We start from the raw sequence: 19,827 nt of genomic DNA on the forward strand, positions 1-19,827 counted from the left end.
TACTACATTGGTGATCCCTTGATGCCTCAGAACATGTCCTACCAACCGATCCGTTCTTATAGTCAAGTTGTGCCACAAATTTCTCTTCTTCCCAATTCTATTCAGTACCTCCTCATTAGTTATGTGATCTACCCATCTAATCTTCAGCATTCTTCTGCAGTACCACATTTCGAAATCTTCTGTTCTCTTTTTGTTTAAACTATTAATCATCCACGTTTCACTTCCATACATGGACACACTCCATACAAATACTTTCAGAAAAGACTTCCTGACACTTAAATCTATACTCGACGTTAACAAATTTCTCTTCTTAAGAAACGCTTTTCTTGCCATTGCCAGTCTGCATTTTATATCCTCTCTACTTCGACCATCATCAGTCATTTTGCTCCCCAAATAGCAGAACTCATTTACTCTTTTAAGCGTCCCATTTCCTAATCTAATTCCCTCAGCATCACCCGATTTAATTCGACTACATTCCATTATCCTCGTTTTGCTTTTGTTGATGTTCATCTTACATCCTCCTTTCAGCTGCTCTGCCAAGTCCTTTGCTGTCTCTGACAGAATTACAATGTCATCGGCAAACCTCAACGATTTTATTTCTTCTCGGTGGATTTTAATTCCAACTCCAAATTTTTATTTTGTTTCCTTTACTGCCTGCTCAATATGCAGATTGAATAACAACGGGGATAGGCTACAACCCTGTCTCACTCCCTTCCCAACCACTGCTTCCCCTTTCATGCCCCTCGACTCTTATACGTGCCATCTGGTTTCTGTACAAATTGGAAATAGCCTTTCGCTCCCTGTATTTGACCTCTGCCACCTCCACAATTTGAAAGAGAGTATTCCAGTCAACAATTTCAAAAACTTTCTCTAAGTCTACAAATCCTACAAACGTAGGTTTACCTTTCCTTAATCTATTTTCTAAGATAAGTCGTAGGGTCAGTATTGCATCACGTGGTGCAACATTTCTACGGAATCCAAACTGATCTTCCCCGAGGTCGGCTTCTACACGTTTTTAAAAAAAATGGCTCTGAGCACTATGGAACAACTTCTGATGTCATCAGTCCCCTAGAACTTAGAACTACTTAAACCTAACTAACGTAAGGACATCACACACGTCCATGCCCAAGGCAGGATTCGAACCTGCGACCGTAGCGGTCGCGCGGTTCCAGACTGTAGTGGCTAGAACCGCTTGGTCACTCCGGCCGGCTACCAGTTTTTCCATTCGTCTGTAAATAATTCGTGTTAGTATTTTGCAGCCGTGGCTAATTAAACTGATAGTATAGCGGTATGTCGACTATATTCTACGCCCCGTTTTATTGTCGTTCATGGCAAGCAACCCTGGGCTTACATTTCAACAAGATAATGCCCGCCCGCAGAGTTCCTACTGCTCGTCTTCGTGCTTCCCAAGCCCCACGTTGGCCAGGAAGCTCGCCGGATCTCTCCCCAACTGAGAACGTTTGGACCAATATGGGCTGGCTCTCCAGCTAGCTCGCGATTTTGACGACGTAAACGCCAATCGGACAGAATTTGCAGAATATGCCTCAGGAGAACATCCAAGAACTGTGTCAATCAGTGCCAACCCAAATACCTTCTTGCGTGAGGGCCGGAGGTGGACCAAAGCATTACTGAGTTGCCCAATTTGTGAAGTTCTTTCTCTTGAATATATTTAATTTTTCTGAAATTGTAGCTATTTGCTTGTCTGTACATGTACATCACATCTACCAATTTCCGTCCCATTCGGGTAATTACTTCGTCGTACGTCTTTTTTTATTTTGAGTGTATTATGCTATGCGGGAAATGGGCTTCCGTGGGATCTAATGTAACAATCGAAGACACATGACGTCTGTAGACTATGTGAAGTTTAAATTAGACTACACCAAAGATTTTTCGAAATGTATTCTCTGAGTTGCGAATTCTTTTAGTAGCAGCTGTATTGCGTATAGCTATACTACCCAACAGTGACATACGAAAATTTGTGTCCGGCTGGGACTCGAACCCGGATTCCCCACTTGCCTTACCACTTACGCTATTGGAGCACGCTCACCGGACCGACCCAACCTTCCATACGTCACGCTGTCTATATGCTTATGTCATAGTCTAATCCGTTCATCCCTTAGTGCTAGCAAAAAATGGAAATGAGCGTGTGGCATCGTTGGCCATGAGGCCGCTATTCGTGGAAGATCGGCCGCCAAGTGCAAGTTTTATTTCATTCGATGCCACATTCGGCGACTCGCTCGCCGGGATGAGGATGAAATGATGATGAAGACAACACAACACCCTGTCCAACCCAGCCGGGAATCGAACCTGGGCCCGCTTGCATGGGAGGCAAGTACGTTACCACCCAGCTAAACAGGCGTACCACTGCTCGCAATTTTACTTGTATTCTCGCACCAGGAGCAATGCAACTATGAGGAATGTAACTTTGTTATTTTTATCGCCTTTTGCCCTTCCTTAGGCTTCTAATACATATTTTACTTGACGAGCCTACAGCCGAGTTAGAGTAGCACTCCGGCGCAACTTTTGATACGCCACCAATGGGTAGTGGAGCTACACTCAGTACAGAAGATGCTGAAAGAATGCACAATTCTGAGAATATGTTTCGTAAAATATTTCGACGGCTGTAGGATCGTCAGGTGACAGCTCGTGACGAAGAATGGCAAGCTGTAGCCTAAGTTAAGGAAGGGGTGTGACAAGTTATGCCAACTAGTTGACTCATCGGCTTACTCGGAAGCTAGGTCACCGGAGGTGGAAGAAGTGCGGAAGAAGTACGAAACTGCACTGCCCATAAAAAGCATATGTTGACCTCAAAAAATAACATTACAGATCAGCAAAAGGTTTCCGAAACCGTATGTGTAGAGTGTGGTGATGTATGACAGTGAGTCCTCGACTCTGGGAGCTGAAGAGAGGAATAGAGAATTTTATTGGAATGTGGTTTTACAAGCACATGCTGAAAGGGAAATGGACTGATAAGATGACGAGTGACGACGTCGTTAAGAGTGGGAAAGAAGAGGAATTTACGGAACGCTATTGTGGAAGGAAGAGTTTATTGGTTACCTATTCCGACATGGACTACTACAAACAATAATACAAGGATGTGTCTGTATCTATATCTATCTAATTATTCTGAAATTTAGAGTGCCACTTTCAGACTATTTCTCTATGCTTTCATTCTCAAGTAGGTTGGTTGGTTGGTTGGTAGTTGATTAGTTTGGGAAGGGGACCAAACAGGCAGGTCATCGGTCCCATGATCTAGGATGGTAGAAATTAAGGGAGGAAAACATAACAGCACAATTCAGACAATGAGAAGGGAAAACATGCAAACAAGAGGGAAAAGGGACGTCATGGCAGCAGAAAAAGGAAAGAACATGACGGGGTGGGTGGAAATGGGGAGAGCGGGGGTGCCCCAGAAACAGTACGTGTGTGTATGGGGGGGGGGGGGGAGGGGCAACAGCACCGCCACCAACCTGCACCATAACATTATTACAATACAAATGGGACAACACCAGGGGAAGGAGACAAAAGAGAAGGGGAAACAAAACAGCACAATAGACCAGGCAAAGTGTAGGGAAAAGGAGGTGGGAACCTGTCCAGTGTGGAGGCAAGGCCTACATAATGAACGCCAACACTGAGGGACTCCAGTTCCAGAGGAAAATTCAAGTATTTATACCTGGGAAGAAAACTGAGAACACACATGATCATACGAGGGTCATCTGTTAACACCTAAGACAAGAAAGGTGGGAGGACATATTTAGTGTGAAGGGCCAAAAGGCAGGAGCAGTCCAGCAAAATATGGGTCATTGTGAGCAGAGCCCCACAACTACAAAGGCAGGGGGCGGCTCATTGTGGAGTAAAAAAACAACAGGTCAACCTACTGTGGCCAGTACGAAGATGGGAGAAGACGGCAGATTCCCCCTGGGAGAGGCAGAGGGAAGAAGGCCACATGATGGGAGTCTCCTTGACTTGTCCGATGTTGCGAAGTTTATTAAATGGCGGGGGGGGGGGGGAGGGGGGGCCCACGACTGAGCAAAACGGGATTTGATGTAAAGCTGCAAATCCACCACTAGAGGGGGTCACATATAATTGTGGGTAGGTCCCCCCCCCCTCCCAGCTAGACGATCACCAAGTTCATTACCCAGGATACCTATGTGGCCAGGAGTCGACCAAACAAGCATCATCACCAAGATCAGCGAGAAGGTCGTGGATGGCAGAGACTGAGGGATGGCAGTAAAAAAACTAGCGATAACCTGAAGACCACTCTGAGTCTGTACATAACAAAACTCTGTGAGGGAAGTCCGTTTAAGGGGCTCCGGAAAGGCTCAAAATCATGAAAAGTTCAATTTTTACTTTTTTGCGTTTTCTGAATCTGCAGATATATAGATATATAATTTATTCAATTCCGAAGACTACAACTATTTTTAAATTTTTTTTGAAATGTGTTCTACATGGGCGTGACCCACTGTGGCGCTGTTAAACTGCTGTCAAGTGGTGTTATTATTAACGTCCGTGTTCATCAGGTACATTTTAGTGATGTGAGATAAAGTATGTGTTGTGGCTAACCTGTGATGGTTCAATATATATCGCTGGTGTGGTTGTCGATTGTTTCATGTTTATTTACTCTGTCGTTATCTCGAAAATATTCGTAATTAATTCTGTTTCTTGAGTCTCTGTTTTGTTGAAGTATAATAATGAGTAAAAGTAAAGTTATTAGAAATCCTCTGAAGGCTTTTAAGAAAAGGAGAAATGTTGGAAAGCCAAAGGTATGTGTTATTACTGTAAACAATAAAGACGATAACCAAGTGAGTGAACCTAACCTCTCAAGTACACCTGCCCATAGCAGTCAAAGTGGGGAAGAAAATACTTGACAGAAGAAGCTTGGTTCAATGAGTGAAAACTATGAATGTTTTATGGGCGAATCGGATGTGAATGAAATATTTGATATGTCGGTTCTCAAAGGAATTTTTTCAAACTGTGTAAGATGTATTCATTGTAGTGAAGTTGGTCTGGAACTCTCCATAATAAAGCACGCAGGACTTGCTAGTGAAATACAACTGAAGTGTGATAAGTGTTCATACATGACCACCTTTCGGAACAGTGTTGCAGTAACTGCAACTGAAGAAAATGGTAGCAAAATCTACGAACACAACAACGAGCGATGCTTGCTTTAGACAAGGAACGCCTTCGGGCTGCAGACAGGGCTGTAAAGAGTCTAGAAATACAAGCAAGAGTAAACAGGAGGAGGAACAAGAGGAAGCTGGAGGAGGAGTTTGCAGAGGATGAAGATAATCCATCCTATGGACCTGGAATGCACTAAAAAGTTAATCCAATCTTTGTCGCTCGATTCCCAAAACTTTTATTTTCTCATACTAATTACATGTTTTCTAAGGATCTTCCAAACATATTTGTTTCAAACTTTCAGTAAATGTTACACAGTACCTTCTGCATAATTTAACACAGCCTTTTTCCAAAAAACTGTATATTTTTGAATATATAAATAAAAAATTGTAAAAAAAATGTTGTGAATTTTCATTACAATTGAAAAAAAATCATCTTTAATAACTGAACTAAAATTTTGTGAAATCCCTGTCTTAAGTTGTAGCCCATATTCCAATAAATAATCTGTAAAAAGTTCAACTTCCTACCTCAAATACTTTGTGAGGAAAGATGTAATTTATAAGCGTTATTTTAACATTGCAAGTATAGGGCGTTCCGGAGCCCCTTAATAAAAAGGCAGATGGTCCAACAGGTGGCCATCGATTCTGCAGTGAACAGCTCACATGTGGCAGCCAAGGTGGTGTTCTGTGCCAACAGAAGACATGAAGGCACACCCCACGTGATCAGCGGATCTAGACCCATTCATGTAAATAACAATGGCGTCCTGAAACTCCCATAAGAGTTTTCAGAACAAGCAATGGAGGCTTTCGGACTCTGGAAGAGATCTGTCCCAGTCAATGGCTGAGGAACTAACCGAAGCCAGGGTGGTCGGGAGAGAACTTGGAAAAGAGGACTAGGAGGGGAGATGAACGTCAGGTGTAGAGGAGGAAGCAGAGCCAAACATGTACACCTGATGAAGGGTGGTAGCGGGCGGATGACAGTCCGAAGCTGCAAGAGGAATAGAATAGGAGGGCTCAGCACTTGAAGAGCAGATAGTGATGGCACTGGAAACCAGATTCCAATCCCAACTCCTTTATCGTTTCCTCGACACATTATTGGAAATTTTTGGTAAGTTCCTATGGGACCAAACTGCTGAGGTCATTGGTCCCTAGGTTTACACACTACTTCATCTAACAAAGTAACATGCTACGGAAAACACACACACACACACACACACCCATGCCTGAGGGAGGACTCGAATCTCCGACGGGGGAAGCCTCACGAACCGTGGCAAGGTGCCTGAGAACGCGCCGCCCTCGACACATTAACCCATACTTTGTGATGTCACAAAACGAGCTGCCCATCTTTGGACTTTTTTGACGTCCTCTGTCAATCCTATCTGGTAAGGATCCCACACCGTGGAGAAACACACCACAAGAGCATGGGTAAGCTCAGTGTAGGCAGTCTCTTTAGTAGACATGTTGCACCTTCCGAAAATACGCGGTTTCTGGTTTACCTGCCTCACAACATTTACTATATGATCGCTCCAATTTAAGCTATGTAAATCTAATAGCTATGTACGCGCTCATATTTACATGAACTGATTTTTCGTGCAATCGAAATGCAACGGAACTGTTGTACTCCTGTGGAGGATGTAATGGTACTTGAATTACGTAACCATTATGGTACCTCACCTGAACTTCTCGATACCAGTAATAGTCTACTGTATTTCTGTTAACTACTTAACATATTTCTGAGACAACATTCAGATTTGATTTCACTTTTGATACATCGATATGTTTATATTGCAATGACATTATTCTTATGTGTATTCTTTCTTTTGTCACTATGATCTTTGACGTACTTGAAACTCTGATTTTTTGGGCGCGTAAGCGATTGTTAGTTAGTTGTTGAGTTGTTAGAGAGTCGGACCTTGAGAAAGTGAAGTGTTGGACATCATGTTGGAAAGACGCATAACGTAGTCCGCTTATAAAATGTGAACTTTAACAGTGACTGTGAGAAAGATGTTTTCAAGTATGTTTTGTATTGTGATGTTTTGTGTTTACGTGATATTGCAATTAAAAGGAAGTCTAACTTAAATTCGGAGTGCTGATTGCTTTTTCTACATCACCATTGTCCAATTAAAGTGTAATCTTCAAGAATGGTTTGTGAAGCGCATCTACAAAATATAGCACGATAAAACCTAGACCTCTTTGCATCCGAGCTTGGAATCATAACCACCTAGATTTTCGACGATTGAGCCATGATCTTACGACGAGACCAGCGTGGGAAACACAAAAAGATGAGTGCTTAGTTTTTTGATTATTACGTGAAATGACTTTATTAACTGTGCTCTAATGACACCTGCCACATAATATGACTGTTGTTGCCCGAAAATGCAGTATTTATCAGCGTCAGCAACACCACAATGGTTATTAAATGCTGACCTTTGTTGTGGTGGGGTTGTTAGAAGGACTTCCCACTTTTTATTGTTCAGGGCCAATTTCCACTTTTCGCAGTATGGAGACATCTTGACTCAATCATTTTACATTCCGTTTTCGCCTTGTTATGACTTTACTAGGTGTTAAATAACGGCACCATCTGCTGACAATCTAAGAGGCCCAAGAAATGACTTCAGTTCCAGTAGATGCGGTCAGTTGCAATGAACTGTAACCTTTCTCACAGAAAATCGCGCATCTAGTCACACCTTAGGGACAGAACTCTTTAGATACACAACTTGATTACAAGGTTATAAAGTTACTGCATTACTTGAATGTTCATTTATATATCGAAGTAAAAATTTTCACAAAGTTGAACTTAACTATTCTTCTTCTAATTGTCTCAGCGTTTTTGTAATTTAATAAGTTTGATACAATATATTAGGAGACAAATGCTACTTGTCTTGCTATAGCTGTATCATTGTCTAGGGTGTCTTTGTTTCTGTTCCGGTTTTCCAGTTAATAGGTTCAAGGTGTTGCAATAACAAGTGGCTGGTATTTGTCACTTCTTATCACCATATCAATTTATTTTTACATTCTTGATATTTTCCACTACACCACTTGTTAAGCAAATACATTGTGCAGCATTTCTACACAAGAAAAATAATGCAATTTCTCATATAATCGCAGGGACCAATCTCAATGGTTGTTAAAACCACTCTACCGCGCTTGGTGCCAAAAATACTTTGTACATTACAAGTCATGTTTCTAATACGATCTAAAACAGGCTGTAGTCAATTTAGTATAAATTAGGCTACCTCAACTGAAATTACTTTTCAGGTATAACCAGTGTTCGATTTCTGCTTTTACCAGTGGGGGGTGATGTCTTAGGGGGTTAGTATAATTATATATGTTACTAGCTTGGACCGTGGCGTTACCCACGGTTAAACAGTTATTTATAAATAGATGTTAATGCCGAAACTCACTATTTACCCGTAAGCGCTATCAGAATAGCCATCCCTTGTTATATCTTTAAAAGTACATTATAGGTAAAGCTTATTTACAAAATCATCTACATACAGATATACGAGGTGAATTCAAAAAGTAAAGGCACATTTGTGAAAAGCTGTACTTATTCTGATGATAGAAAACTGAAACATGCGTTATTTTTTTACGTAACCTCCCTGGACTTCAATGCAGTTTTCCCAACGTTTTACGAGTATTTTTTATTTCATCAGAAAATACGTTTATCGGTTTGAAATGCTTACCTACTACATAACACTTTTTCAAAATTAATAAGCAAACATATTAATAGTATTAATAGTAAGACTGTATTAACAACTTTCAGTGTTTGGCTCCACAAATTTAAATTATATGTAAAGTTTTACTCCAGTGCGTGGGAAATAAACATCCCAGGTTGGGATGCATAAACTAGAACCAGAGGAGGGGATTGTCTGATGCAGAGGGGGGGGGGGGGGGGGGGGAATCCCCCCATCCCCCTCCCCCTTGCAAATCGCACACTGGGTATAACTTACATAATGTTTCCAGGAAATTAATGTTTACGGTAAGATTTATGCACTTAGTAGAAAATAACGAAGATTGGAAATTCTCACACTGAAAAATAGCAGCTTCCTGTAATTTTACACGGTCGACTGAACTATCGTTGTTAAAAATCAGAAAAATGTTAAATGAAATACTTCTTGGTCCATTTAAATTGAGGATTGTGATTACTAATTTTCGTGGGTCCAAATCAATGTTGCGAAATGGATCGAAATGAAATATTACCAGCGATGTAGTGTTTTATATGCAAAAGTATCTTCAAATATGGAATACACATAATTTAAGTACGAAATTATCTCAGGTTAGGCCATAATTTATACAGAATGAAACATTTCAACTGACATACAAAAGTTCGGATGAGGAAGATTCATTACAAGACGCTTATAAGGAACGAAGTTGGAAGACAAAAATTGGATAATGATTGTGAATAAAATGCATAGTTCATACTACAAAAGATTTTGACTGCAATTCTTAAACAGAAAGGAAGGACGGAGGAAACACCAAGCCCTGACTGCTACCAAAAAATTCTTGGATTGGGCACTAAGAGGGGACGAGGATTTTGATGAGTAGTGTATATGTACTATTTTGATGACGTCATGGTTCAAAATATGAGTGGAATAGCTAGGTTTAATATTAACACTTCTCTGCCAACTATCCAGCATCTGACCCACACCTGGTTCATGGCTTATATGTCTACAGCACACACGAAAACCACACGGAGTACCAGTTCGGCGAGATGCCCAAGATGTCCACGTACCTCGTGTCCTGGGTGGTGTTCGAACCCACGACCTACTCGGTGATCTCGCTGTCGCCCGCCGCTGCCGGAACGAGCTTTGAGCCACTCGGCATCGCCTCCACCACAGACCTGCGAAACGAGAGGACCCTGCCCTACAGGGTGGGTCGGGCTGCGCTAAGGTACGTATGTGTTCATACTTTCGTTTCTTTGTGTCCAGAAGTTTTCAGTACTAAACTGGGCTACATCAGTGCTTCCCTGCCACAGATCACCGAGCATTCTCTTACTGGGGGAGAATTGTTCTGAAGACGTTCCACATCTTGACATTCTCCACAGTCGCCTCTGTCGTCATATTCATCTTCAAGTCCCCACTCGATCACGTTTACCTTCACTAGTACTACGCCATATTGGTGTTCTTGAGGCTCTTCCAAATTTTCTATCACAGATTCTCGCCACTGGGAAACTTTAGTGGAGGGTAATCGTTTGGAGGCCCGGTAAGTTCTTTGTTCAAGAATCTCATGCGGATGTTCGAGTCTTTAAGGTCTCCAAATCAGGAGTGGCGTTCATCGAAAGCACATTTAAGCTTCCCTCTCCCTCTTCCCCTCCCCCTCCCCCTCCCCCTCCCCCTCCCCCTCCCCCTCCCCCTCCCCCGCCCCTTCACCCTTCCCCTCCCCCTCCCCCTCCCCCTCTCCCTCCCCCTCTCTCCCTCCGTCCCTCCCTCCCTCTCCCTCTCCCTCTCTCCCTCCCTCTCTCCCTCTCCCTCTTCCTCTCTCCCTCTCCCCCCTCTCTCCCTCTCCCCCTCTCTCCCTCTCACCCTCTCTCCCTCTCTCCCTCTCTCCCTCTCTCCCTCTCTCTCTCCTTCTCTCCCTCTCTCTCTCTTCCTCTCCCTCCTTACCCATACTCCACCGTCCAACTTTCTCAGTATCTTGTTTCTCGCTGCGACTTTATGAACGGTCTTCCTCTCATGAGCTTTGTGCATCAGTGACTGGCCCAGTATAATATCCACGTACACTACTGGCCATTAAAATTACTGCACCACGAAGATGACGTGCTACGGACGCGAAATTTAACCGACATGAAGAAGATGCTGTGATATGCAAATGATTAGCTCTTCAGAGAATTCACACAAGGTTGGCGCCGGAGGCGACACCTACAACGTGCTGACATAAGGAAAGTTTCCAGCCGATTTCTCATACACAAACAACAGTTGACCGGCGTTGTCTGGTGAAACGTTGTTGTGATGCCTCGTGTAAGGAGGAGAAATGCGTACCATCACGTTTCCGACTTTGATAAAGGTCGCACTGAAGCCTATCGCGATTGAGGTTTATCGTATCGCGGCATTGCTGCTCGCGTTGGTCGAGATCCAATGACTGTTAGCAAAATTTGGAATCGGTGGGTTCAGGAGGGTAATACGGAACGCCGTGCTGGATCCCAATGCCCTCGTATCACTAGCAGTCGAGATGACAGACATCCACATGGCTGTAACGGATCGTGCAGCCACATCTCGATCCCTGAGTCAACAGATGGGGACGTTTGCAAGACAACAACCATCTGCACGAACAGTTCGACGACGTTTCCGTGGCTGCGGTTACCCTTGACCCTGCATCACAGACAGGAGCGCCTGCGATGGTGTACTGAACGACGAACCTGGGTGCACGAATGGAAAAACGTCATTTTTTCGGATGAATGCAGGTTCTGTTTACAGCATCGTGATGGTCGCATCCGTGTTTGGCGATATCGCGGTGAACGCAAAGCGTGTACCCCTCATCGCCATACTGGCGTATCGCCCGGAGTGATGGTATGGGGTGCCATTGGTTACACGTCCCGGTCACCTCTTGTTCGCATTGACGGCACTTTGAACAGTGGACGTTACATTTGAGATATGTTACGACCCGTGGCTCTACCCTTCATTCGATCCCTGCGAAACCCTACATTTCAGCACGAAAATGCACGACTGCATGTTGCAGGTCCTGTACGGGCCTTTTTGGATAGAGAAAATGTTCGGCTGCTGCCCTGGCCAGCACATTCTCCAGATCTCTCACCAACTGAAAACGTCTGGTCAATGGTGGCCGAGCAGCTGGCTCGTCACAATACGCCAATCACTACTCTTGATGAACTGTGGTATCGTGTTGAAGCTGCATGGGCAGCTGTACCTGTACACGCCATCCAAGCTCTGTTTGACTCAATGTCCAGGCGTATGAAGGCCGTTATTACGGCCAGAGGTAGTTCTTGGTACTGATTTCTCAGGATGTATGCACCCAAATCGCGTGAAAATGTAATCACCGGTCAGTTCTAGTATAATATACTTGTCTAATGAATACCCGTTTATCATCCGCATTTCTTCTTGGTGTAGCAATTTCAATGGCCAGTAGTGTACCAAATTTTATAAATTCAGCTTCAAATTTGGTTAATGCAACTAAATATTTTCTTAAAGACTTTCATCTCCTACTGCACACCCTTAGGGGTTGAATTTGTAGAAACACTGAAACAAGCTTTTGTTTATTTCTAACCTATAAGTAAAGTGTCAATTACTATAGATGCAACCTTAAAAATCCTTTAGTAATTATTTAAAAAAATCACACCATATTTTACCCCCCTTAGTGGTTCAATTTCCAAAAATGCCGAAACACATATTTTTTATTTTCTGACTGAGAAACCAAATACCAGTTTTCCCAGGTCTAGCTCCAAAATTACCTTATTAGCGACATATCACAAACAGTACGTTGTCCCTCTCTATTTTGTCTATATGATATGATTTTGTCTAAGAGGCGATGACGTATGAATTGTTCCCTAGCTCGCCGTGCAGTTATATGGACTTCATTTCCTTGTTGCAGAATTCTTTTTCTCTACTCGTTTGGGACACAACTTGACATAATTACCGACACGCCCTTTCCCCTTCTGTGACATTATTATGGAAGTACACCCTTTTAACACTAACTTCACAACAGAACGCGCAGTTGCGGTAATACGTAATACAAGGCGACATTGTCTTCCATCTCCTAACTGCCTCGCTGACTGACAGCTCACGACAAACAGTCTGTGAGGTCCGCCTGGGCTCAACAACCACAAAAAGACCTGCTCATCTCAGAGATATACCCATCTTATTCAAAGACTACTCGTTCTTACTCCGTGACCGCACGGTTTTCTACGGCGACCTCACGCTCAAGTTGAATACTGCTGCAGATTATTTAATTATGCACTGAAGAGGCAAAGAAACTGGTACACCTGCCTAATATCGTGTAGGGCCCCCGCGAGCACGCAGAAATCCCGCAACCGACGAGGACTGGACTCGACTAATATCTGATGTACTGCTGGAGGGAACTGACATCATGAATCCTGCAGGGCTTCTGAACAGCATGTCGCAAAGCATCCCAGATATGCTCAATAATGTTCATGTCTGGGATGTCTGGTGGCCAACGGAAGTGTTTAAGCTCAGAAGAGTGTTCGCGGAGCCACTCTGTAGCAGTTCTGGACGTGTGGGGTGACGCATTGTCCTGCTGGAATAGCCCACGTCCGTCGGAATGCACAGTGGACTCGAATGGATGCAGGTGATCACACAGGACGCTTACTTACGTGTCACTTGTCAGAGTCGTGTCTAGACGAATCAGTGGTCCCATATCACACCAACTGCACACGTCCCACACCATTACAGGGCCTCCACCAGCTTGAACAGTCCCCAGCTGACATGCAGTGTCCATGGATTCGTGAGGATGTCTCCATACTCGTACACGTCCATTCGCTCGATACAATTTGAAACGAGACTCGTCCGACGAGGCAACATGTTTCCAGTCATCAATAGTCCAATGTCAGTGTTGACGGGTCCAGGTGGGGCATAAAGCTTTGTGTCGTGCAGTCATCGAGGGTACACGAGTGGGACTTCAGCTCCAAAATCCAAGTTTCGTTGAATGGTTCGCATGCTGACAGTGGTTGATGGCCGAGCATAGAAATCTGCAGCAATTTGCGGAAGGGTTACGTTCTCCATCTACATCTACCTCCATACTCCGCAAGCCACCTGACGGTGTGCGGCGGAGGGTACCCTGAGTACCTCTATCGGTTCTCCCTTCTATTCCAGTCTCGTATTGTTCGTGGAAAGAAGGATTGTCGGTATGCTTCTGTGTGGGCTCTAATCTCTCTGACTTTATCCTCATGGTCTCTTCGCGAGATATACGTAGGACGGAGCAATATACTGCTTGACTCTTCGGAGAAGGTATGTTCTCGAAACTTTAACAAAAGCCCGTACCGAGCTACTGAGCGTCTCCCCTGCAGAGTCTTCCACTTGAGTTTATCTATCATCTCCGTAACGCTTTCGCGATTATTAAATGATCCTGTAACGAAGCGCGCTGCTCCTCGTTGGATCTTCTCTATCTCTTCTATCAACCCTGTCTGGTACGGATCCCACACTGTTGAGCAGTATTCAAGCAGTGGGCGAACAAGCGTACTGTCACCTACTTCCTTTGTTTTCGGATTGCATTTCCTTAGGATTGTTCCAATGAATCTGTCTGGCATCTGCTTTACCGACGATCAACTTTATGTGATCATTCCATTTTAAATCACTCCTAATGCGCACTCCCAGATAATTTATGGAAGTAACTGCTTCCAGTTGCTGACCTGCTATATTGTAGCTAACTGGTAAAAGATCTTTCTTTCTATGTATTCGCAGCACTTTACACTTGTCTACATTGGGATTCAATTGCCATTCCCTGCACCATGCGTCAATTCGCTGCAGATCCTCCTGCATTTCAGTACAATTTTCACGTGTTACAACCTCTCGATATACCACAGTATGAGCCGCAAAAAGCCTCAGTGAATTTCCGATGTCATCCACAAGGTCATTTATGTATATTGTGAATAGCAACGGTCCTACGACACTCCCCTGCGGCACACCTGAAATTACTCTCACTTCGGAAGACTTCTCTCCATTGACAATGACATGCTGCGTTCTGTTAGCTAGGAACTCTTCAATCCAATCACACAATTGGTCAGATAGTCCATGTGCTCTTACTTTATTCATTACACGACTGTGGGGAACTGTATCGAACGCCTTGCGGAAGTCAAGAAACACGGCATCTACCTGTGAACCCGTGTCTAGGCTCTCTGAGACGTTGAACGATTCTCTTCAGTGTGACATGGTGTGACGTAGCATGTGAAAGTTGCTGGATTTGGACGGGTTACTCGTGTAACTGAAATATCAGATCTGAAGATGGTTCTGAATGAACCGAAACCGGTCATATGAATAATTAAAAAAAAAATTGCAATCAAGACGGATTTTAAGTAATATTTGTCTCCTATTGCTCAGTTTCGCTTCCAGTCTCTCTGCATTGTCATTAAAACCTTTGTATCTTGGAGAAATTGTCATAGTGTAACAGAATGTTGTCCGTTTGTTCTCAGGGAGCTGAACAAGATCTTCGACGGTGACCTGAGTTACTACACGTTCATGAAGAATCTGCACCTGGTGGCTCTGCCCGACTTCATCTCTGGGGCCATGGAGAACTGGGGAATGATCACTTTCAGGTAAGTCTGCGTCCGTCTACTTCCACATTCTTGCAAATTATTCAGGTGCACTGTAACTAACCTGTTACTACAGGTTATTACGTTGTTATTGGGAATGTAAATACTTATTGCTTGGGAAGCTAACGTGAGAAGATTAGGGTCGCCACCGACTCTAACCATACAACTAATCGAAGGTTTGGTCGAGTCGGAAAATAAATAAATTTGATCACAGACCAAAAACTCACAAAAGTGCATACGTTGTGATGTCGCTCATAGCGGATACAATGTAATTAATAGTATTGCCCGCGCACTGTTCACGACAATCAAACATTTAAAATAAAATAGAAAATGCATGAACACTGCATAAGATCAGCTCCCAGAACACACCTGAAAATAAGACTTAATCTAAAGCATTTGTTATAAAATGCAAGGGGAGACTAATCACTGGACCTGTGCATAAGGAAACGCGTTGGATGTGCTAACGGGAAAGCTACGAGGTGAGTGGCTTAGGTGCAAAAACGTAACCTCGGAACACAAGAGAAAATTGTAGATAAAATCATTTATTCCTAAGACATTAAGGAAAATCATCGATACATTCGCTGTTATAATCTACTCCTAAAATCATTGGTGTGAATCATTCATACAACTGCTGTTGCCTGATAGCTGACCGCAATAACTCGTGAAACGGTACACGTTTCGCAGTACACCCACGTGGTTTGTGGAGACGCAATTTCTAGGTATCGTGGCCGAGTTGCAACAATATCACATCACACCATCATGAACAGTTAACATTCTTTAAAACAAACATGCGATCGGACAGTTAGTGATGCCGGTAGCCCAACAACTATAATGTTCAACCACGTGGTTGGCTCCCCACGGACCAAAAATACATAAAGCAAGGAAAATTTACGAGAAGGCAAAGCTATTAATATTTAGAAAAAATGAAAGCTTATACAGGCACAGCTGAAGGCAAACAGACATTCATACAGAAGCGAATGCTCACTTCTTATCGACACCTTTGTGTGGCGCTCTACCAGCGGATCCAAGTCTGCTATAGAAATTTACTAAGTGAAACATCTGCCAAAGTTTTGCATTCCTTGCTGCGACAAGGCAAAACAATCTTTCAGAGTTGAAAAGCGAGACCAAAGGCTAACAGCTCTCCCCTCGCCAAGTAACAACGCGCCACGCGGTCAGTCTAACTCACCCTTCTTCGACTGGAGCACAGCTGTGGACGCTTCCCGTACCGGCGGCAGACTGCCTCCCTTTCTCCTCTCCAGCCTCCTCCACGCTCTGTATGGCCCGGAAAACCCAAAGATGCCATTTCCGCCACCAACCTAACACAGGTGGATTTCTCACAGGTAGCGCAAACCTCTTTGCCTACTTGACCACTACGAGAGTTGGCTATTCTGTACAACTGGTGCTGAATCTGTACGACTATCGCAGACTTTCTGCAGCAGACTACGCCACCGTCTAGCAACGTGACACACAACCACATTCATTCAATCACACCACTATGAGAGTAAAGATAAAAGAGAAACAAGGAAAAGAAAGAGAAATGGTAATGAAAATGGGCTACCGGACTAATGAAAGGTGGCTACCGGACCCTTTCAGCATGGCAATAGCAATACCTCCAGCAAAGACTTTCTAACGGTTGGCAGAAAACCCAAAGAGATTATGGTCATACATAAAGCACACCAGTGGCAAGACGCAATCAATACCTTCACTGCGCCGGCCGGTGTGACCGTGCGGTTTTAGGCGCTTCAGTCTGGAACCGCGTGACCGCTACGGTCGCAGGTTCGAATACTGCCTCGGGCATGGATGTATGTGATGTCCTTAGGTTAGATAGGTTTAAGTAGTTCTAAGTTCTGGGGGACTGATGACCACGGATGTTAAGTCCCATAGTGCTCAGAGCCATTTGAACCATTTGAACCTTCACTGCGCGATAACAACGGCGAAGTCACTGATGACAGTGCCACTAAAGCAGAGTTATTAAACACTGTTTTCCGAAACTCCTTCACCAAAGAAGACGAAGTAAATATTCCTGAATTCCAATCAAGAACAACTGCCAAGATGAGAAACATAGAAGTAGATATCCACGGAGTAACGAAGCAGCTAAAATCACTTAATAAAGGCAAGGCCTCCGGTCCAGATTGTATACCAGCCAGGTTCCTCTCAGAGTATGCTGATAAAATAGCTCCATATTTAGCAATTATATACAACCACTCGCTCACAGAAAGATCCGTACCTAAAGACAGGAAAAATGCTCAGTCACACCAATACCATAAAGGGAAGTAGGAGTAATCCGCTGAATTACAGGCCTATATCACTAACATCGATTTGCAGTAGGGTTTTGGAACATATACTGTATTCGAACATTATGAACTACCTCGAAGAAAACGATTTTTTTGACACATAGTCAGCATGGATTCAGAAGATATCGTCCTTGTCAAACACAACTAGCTCTTTATACTCATGAAGTAATAAGTGCTATCGACAGGGGATGTCAAATTGATTCCATATTTCTAGAGTTCCAGAAGGCTTTCGACACCGTTCCTGACAAGCGTCTTCTAACCAAACTGCGTGCCTACGGCGTACCGCCCCAGTTGTGCGACTGGATTTCTAATTTCCTGTGAGAAAGGTCACACAGTTCGTAGTAATAGATGGAAAATCATCGAGTAAAACAGAAGTAACACCCGGCGTTCCCCAAGGAAGTGTTATAGGCCTTCTATTGTTCCTGATCAATATAAACGACATAGGAGACAATCCGAGTAGACGTCTTAGATTGTTTGCTGATGATGCTGTCATTTACCGTCTTGTAAAGTCATCAGATGATCAAAACGACTTACAAAATGATTTAGATAAGATATCTGTATGGTGCGAAAAGTGGCAATTGACCCTGGATAAAGAAAAGTGTGAAGTTATTCTCATGAGTACTAAAAGAAATCAGCTAAATTTCGATTACGACATTAGACACACAAATCTGAGGGATGTAAATTCAACTAAATACTTAGGGATTACAATTACAAATAACCTAAATTGGAACGATCACATAGATAATGTTGTGGGTAGAGCAAACCAAAGACTGCGATTCATTGGCAGAACACTTGGAAGGTGCAACAGGTCTTCTAAAGAGACTGCTTACACCACGCTTGTCCGCCCTATTCTGGAGTACTGCTGTGTGGTGTGGGATCCGCATCAGGTGGGACTGACGGATCACATCAAAAAAGTACAAAGAAGGGCAGCTCGTTTTGTATTATCGCGAAATAGTGGAGATAGTGTCACAGACATGATACGTGAATTGGAGTGGCAATCATTAAAAAAAAATGCGTTTTTCGTTGCTACGGGATCTTTTCATGAAATTTCAATCACCAGTTTTCTCCTCCGATTGCGAAAACATTCTGTTGGCACCCACGTACATAGGGAGAAATGATCATCACGATAAAATAAGAGAAATCAGGGCTCGCACAGAAAAATTTAAGTGCTCGTTTTTCCCGTGTGCCGTTCGAGAATGGAACGGTAGAGAGACAGCTTGAAGGTGGTTCATTGAACCCTCTGCCAAGCACTTTATTGTGAATAGCAGAGTAATCACGTAGATGTAAATGTAAGGGACGATGCATGAAAAATTGCAGTACTCTGAAAAACGCCGTATATAATCCAACGTTTTCAAGAAAATCTAACTAAATTTGATACAGTTGTTAAGAAATGTTAGAAGCATACACATAAGTTTTAAAGCTTAATGGCGTTAATGTTTATAATTAAAAAACAATTGAAATGTTTTCAGCAAAGGTTCCTGTTTGAATATCAGAACTAATTTTTTGTACAAAATTTGATACACACATTACAAATACACACATCAAAAAAAGTTTTGCATCACCCCTGTTCCCAGAACTCCTGAAGACAGACGTTGACAATGGATATTGTATCACAGACACAGTCCCTTTACTGTTCCGAGATGTCACTAAACCCACCCAAAGATGTAAACATCCGTGCATGAGCAGCGCCTATTAGACGGAGGAGGTCCGACAACCGATCAGTTCCAGTCATTCCACCAGGGAGGAGATACACAGCTCGTGTTGTCTGTAGTTCAACCATGCCTAGGCAGTCAATACTGCGGTTAGATAGCGTCCGCATTATTACTTTGTGCCATGAAGGGCTCTCAACAAGGGAGGCGTCCAGGCATCTCAGACTGAACCAAAGCGATGTTGTTCAGAAATGGAGGAGATACAGAGAGACAGGAACTGTCGATGACATGCCTCGCACAGGCCGCCCAAGGGCTACTACTGCAGTGGATGACCCGTACCTACGGATTATGGCTCGGAGGAACCCTGACAGCAACGCCACCATGTTCAGTAATGTTTTTTGTGCAACGACAGGACGCCGTGTTACGACTCAAACTGTGCGCAATAGGCTGCATGATGTGCAACTTCTCTCCCGACGTCCACGGCCAGGTCCATCTTTGGAACCACGACACCGTGCAGTGCGGTACACATGGGCCCAACAACGTGCCGAATG

General features: G+C 43.6%; 1 protein-coding gene across 1 annotated transcript in view; it reads left to right on the forward strand.

The window, feature by feature from the left end:
- The window catches only part of LOC124552627 (aminopeptidase N-like), a 230,330-nt gene that overhangs the window by 70,560 nt on the left and 139,943 nt on the right, over positions 1-19,827 (forward strand). The window contains exons 5-6 of the mRNA XM_047126952.1: positions 9,792-10,007; positions 15,214-15,336. Of these exons, the coding sequence (XP_046982908.1) occupies positions 9,792-10,007; positions 15,214-15,336 (339 nt within the window). The remainder of the gene's footprint in view (positions 1-9,791; positions 10,008-15,213; positions 15,337-19,827) is intronic.

The sequence above is a fragment of the Schistocerca americana genome, chromosome 10 (genome assembly GCF_021461395.2).
Source record: "Schistocerca americana isolate TAMUIC-IGC-003095 chromosome 10, iqSchAmer2.1, whole genome shotgun sequence".
NCBI lineage: Eukaryota > Metazoa > Arthropoda > Insecta > Orthoptera > Acrididae > Schistocerca > Schistocerca americana.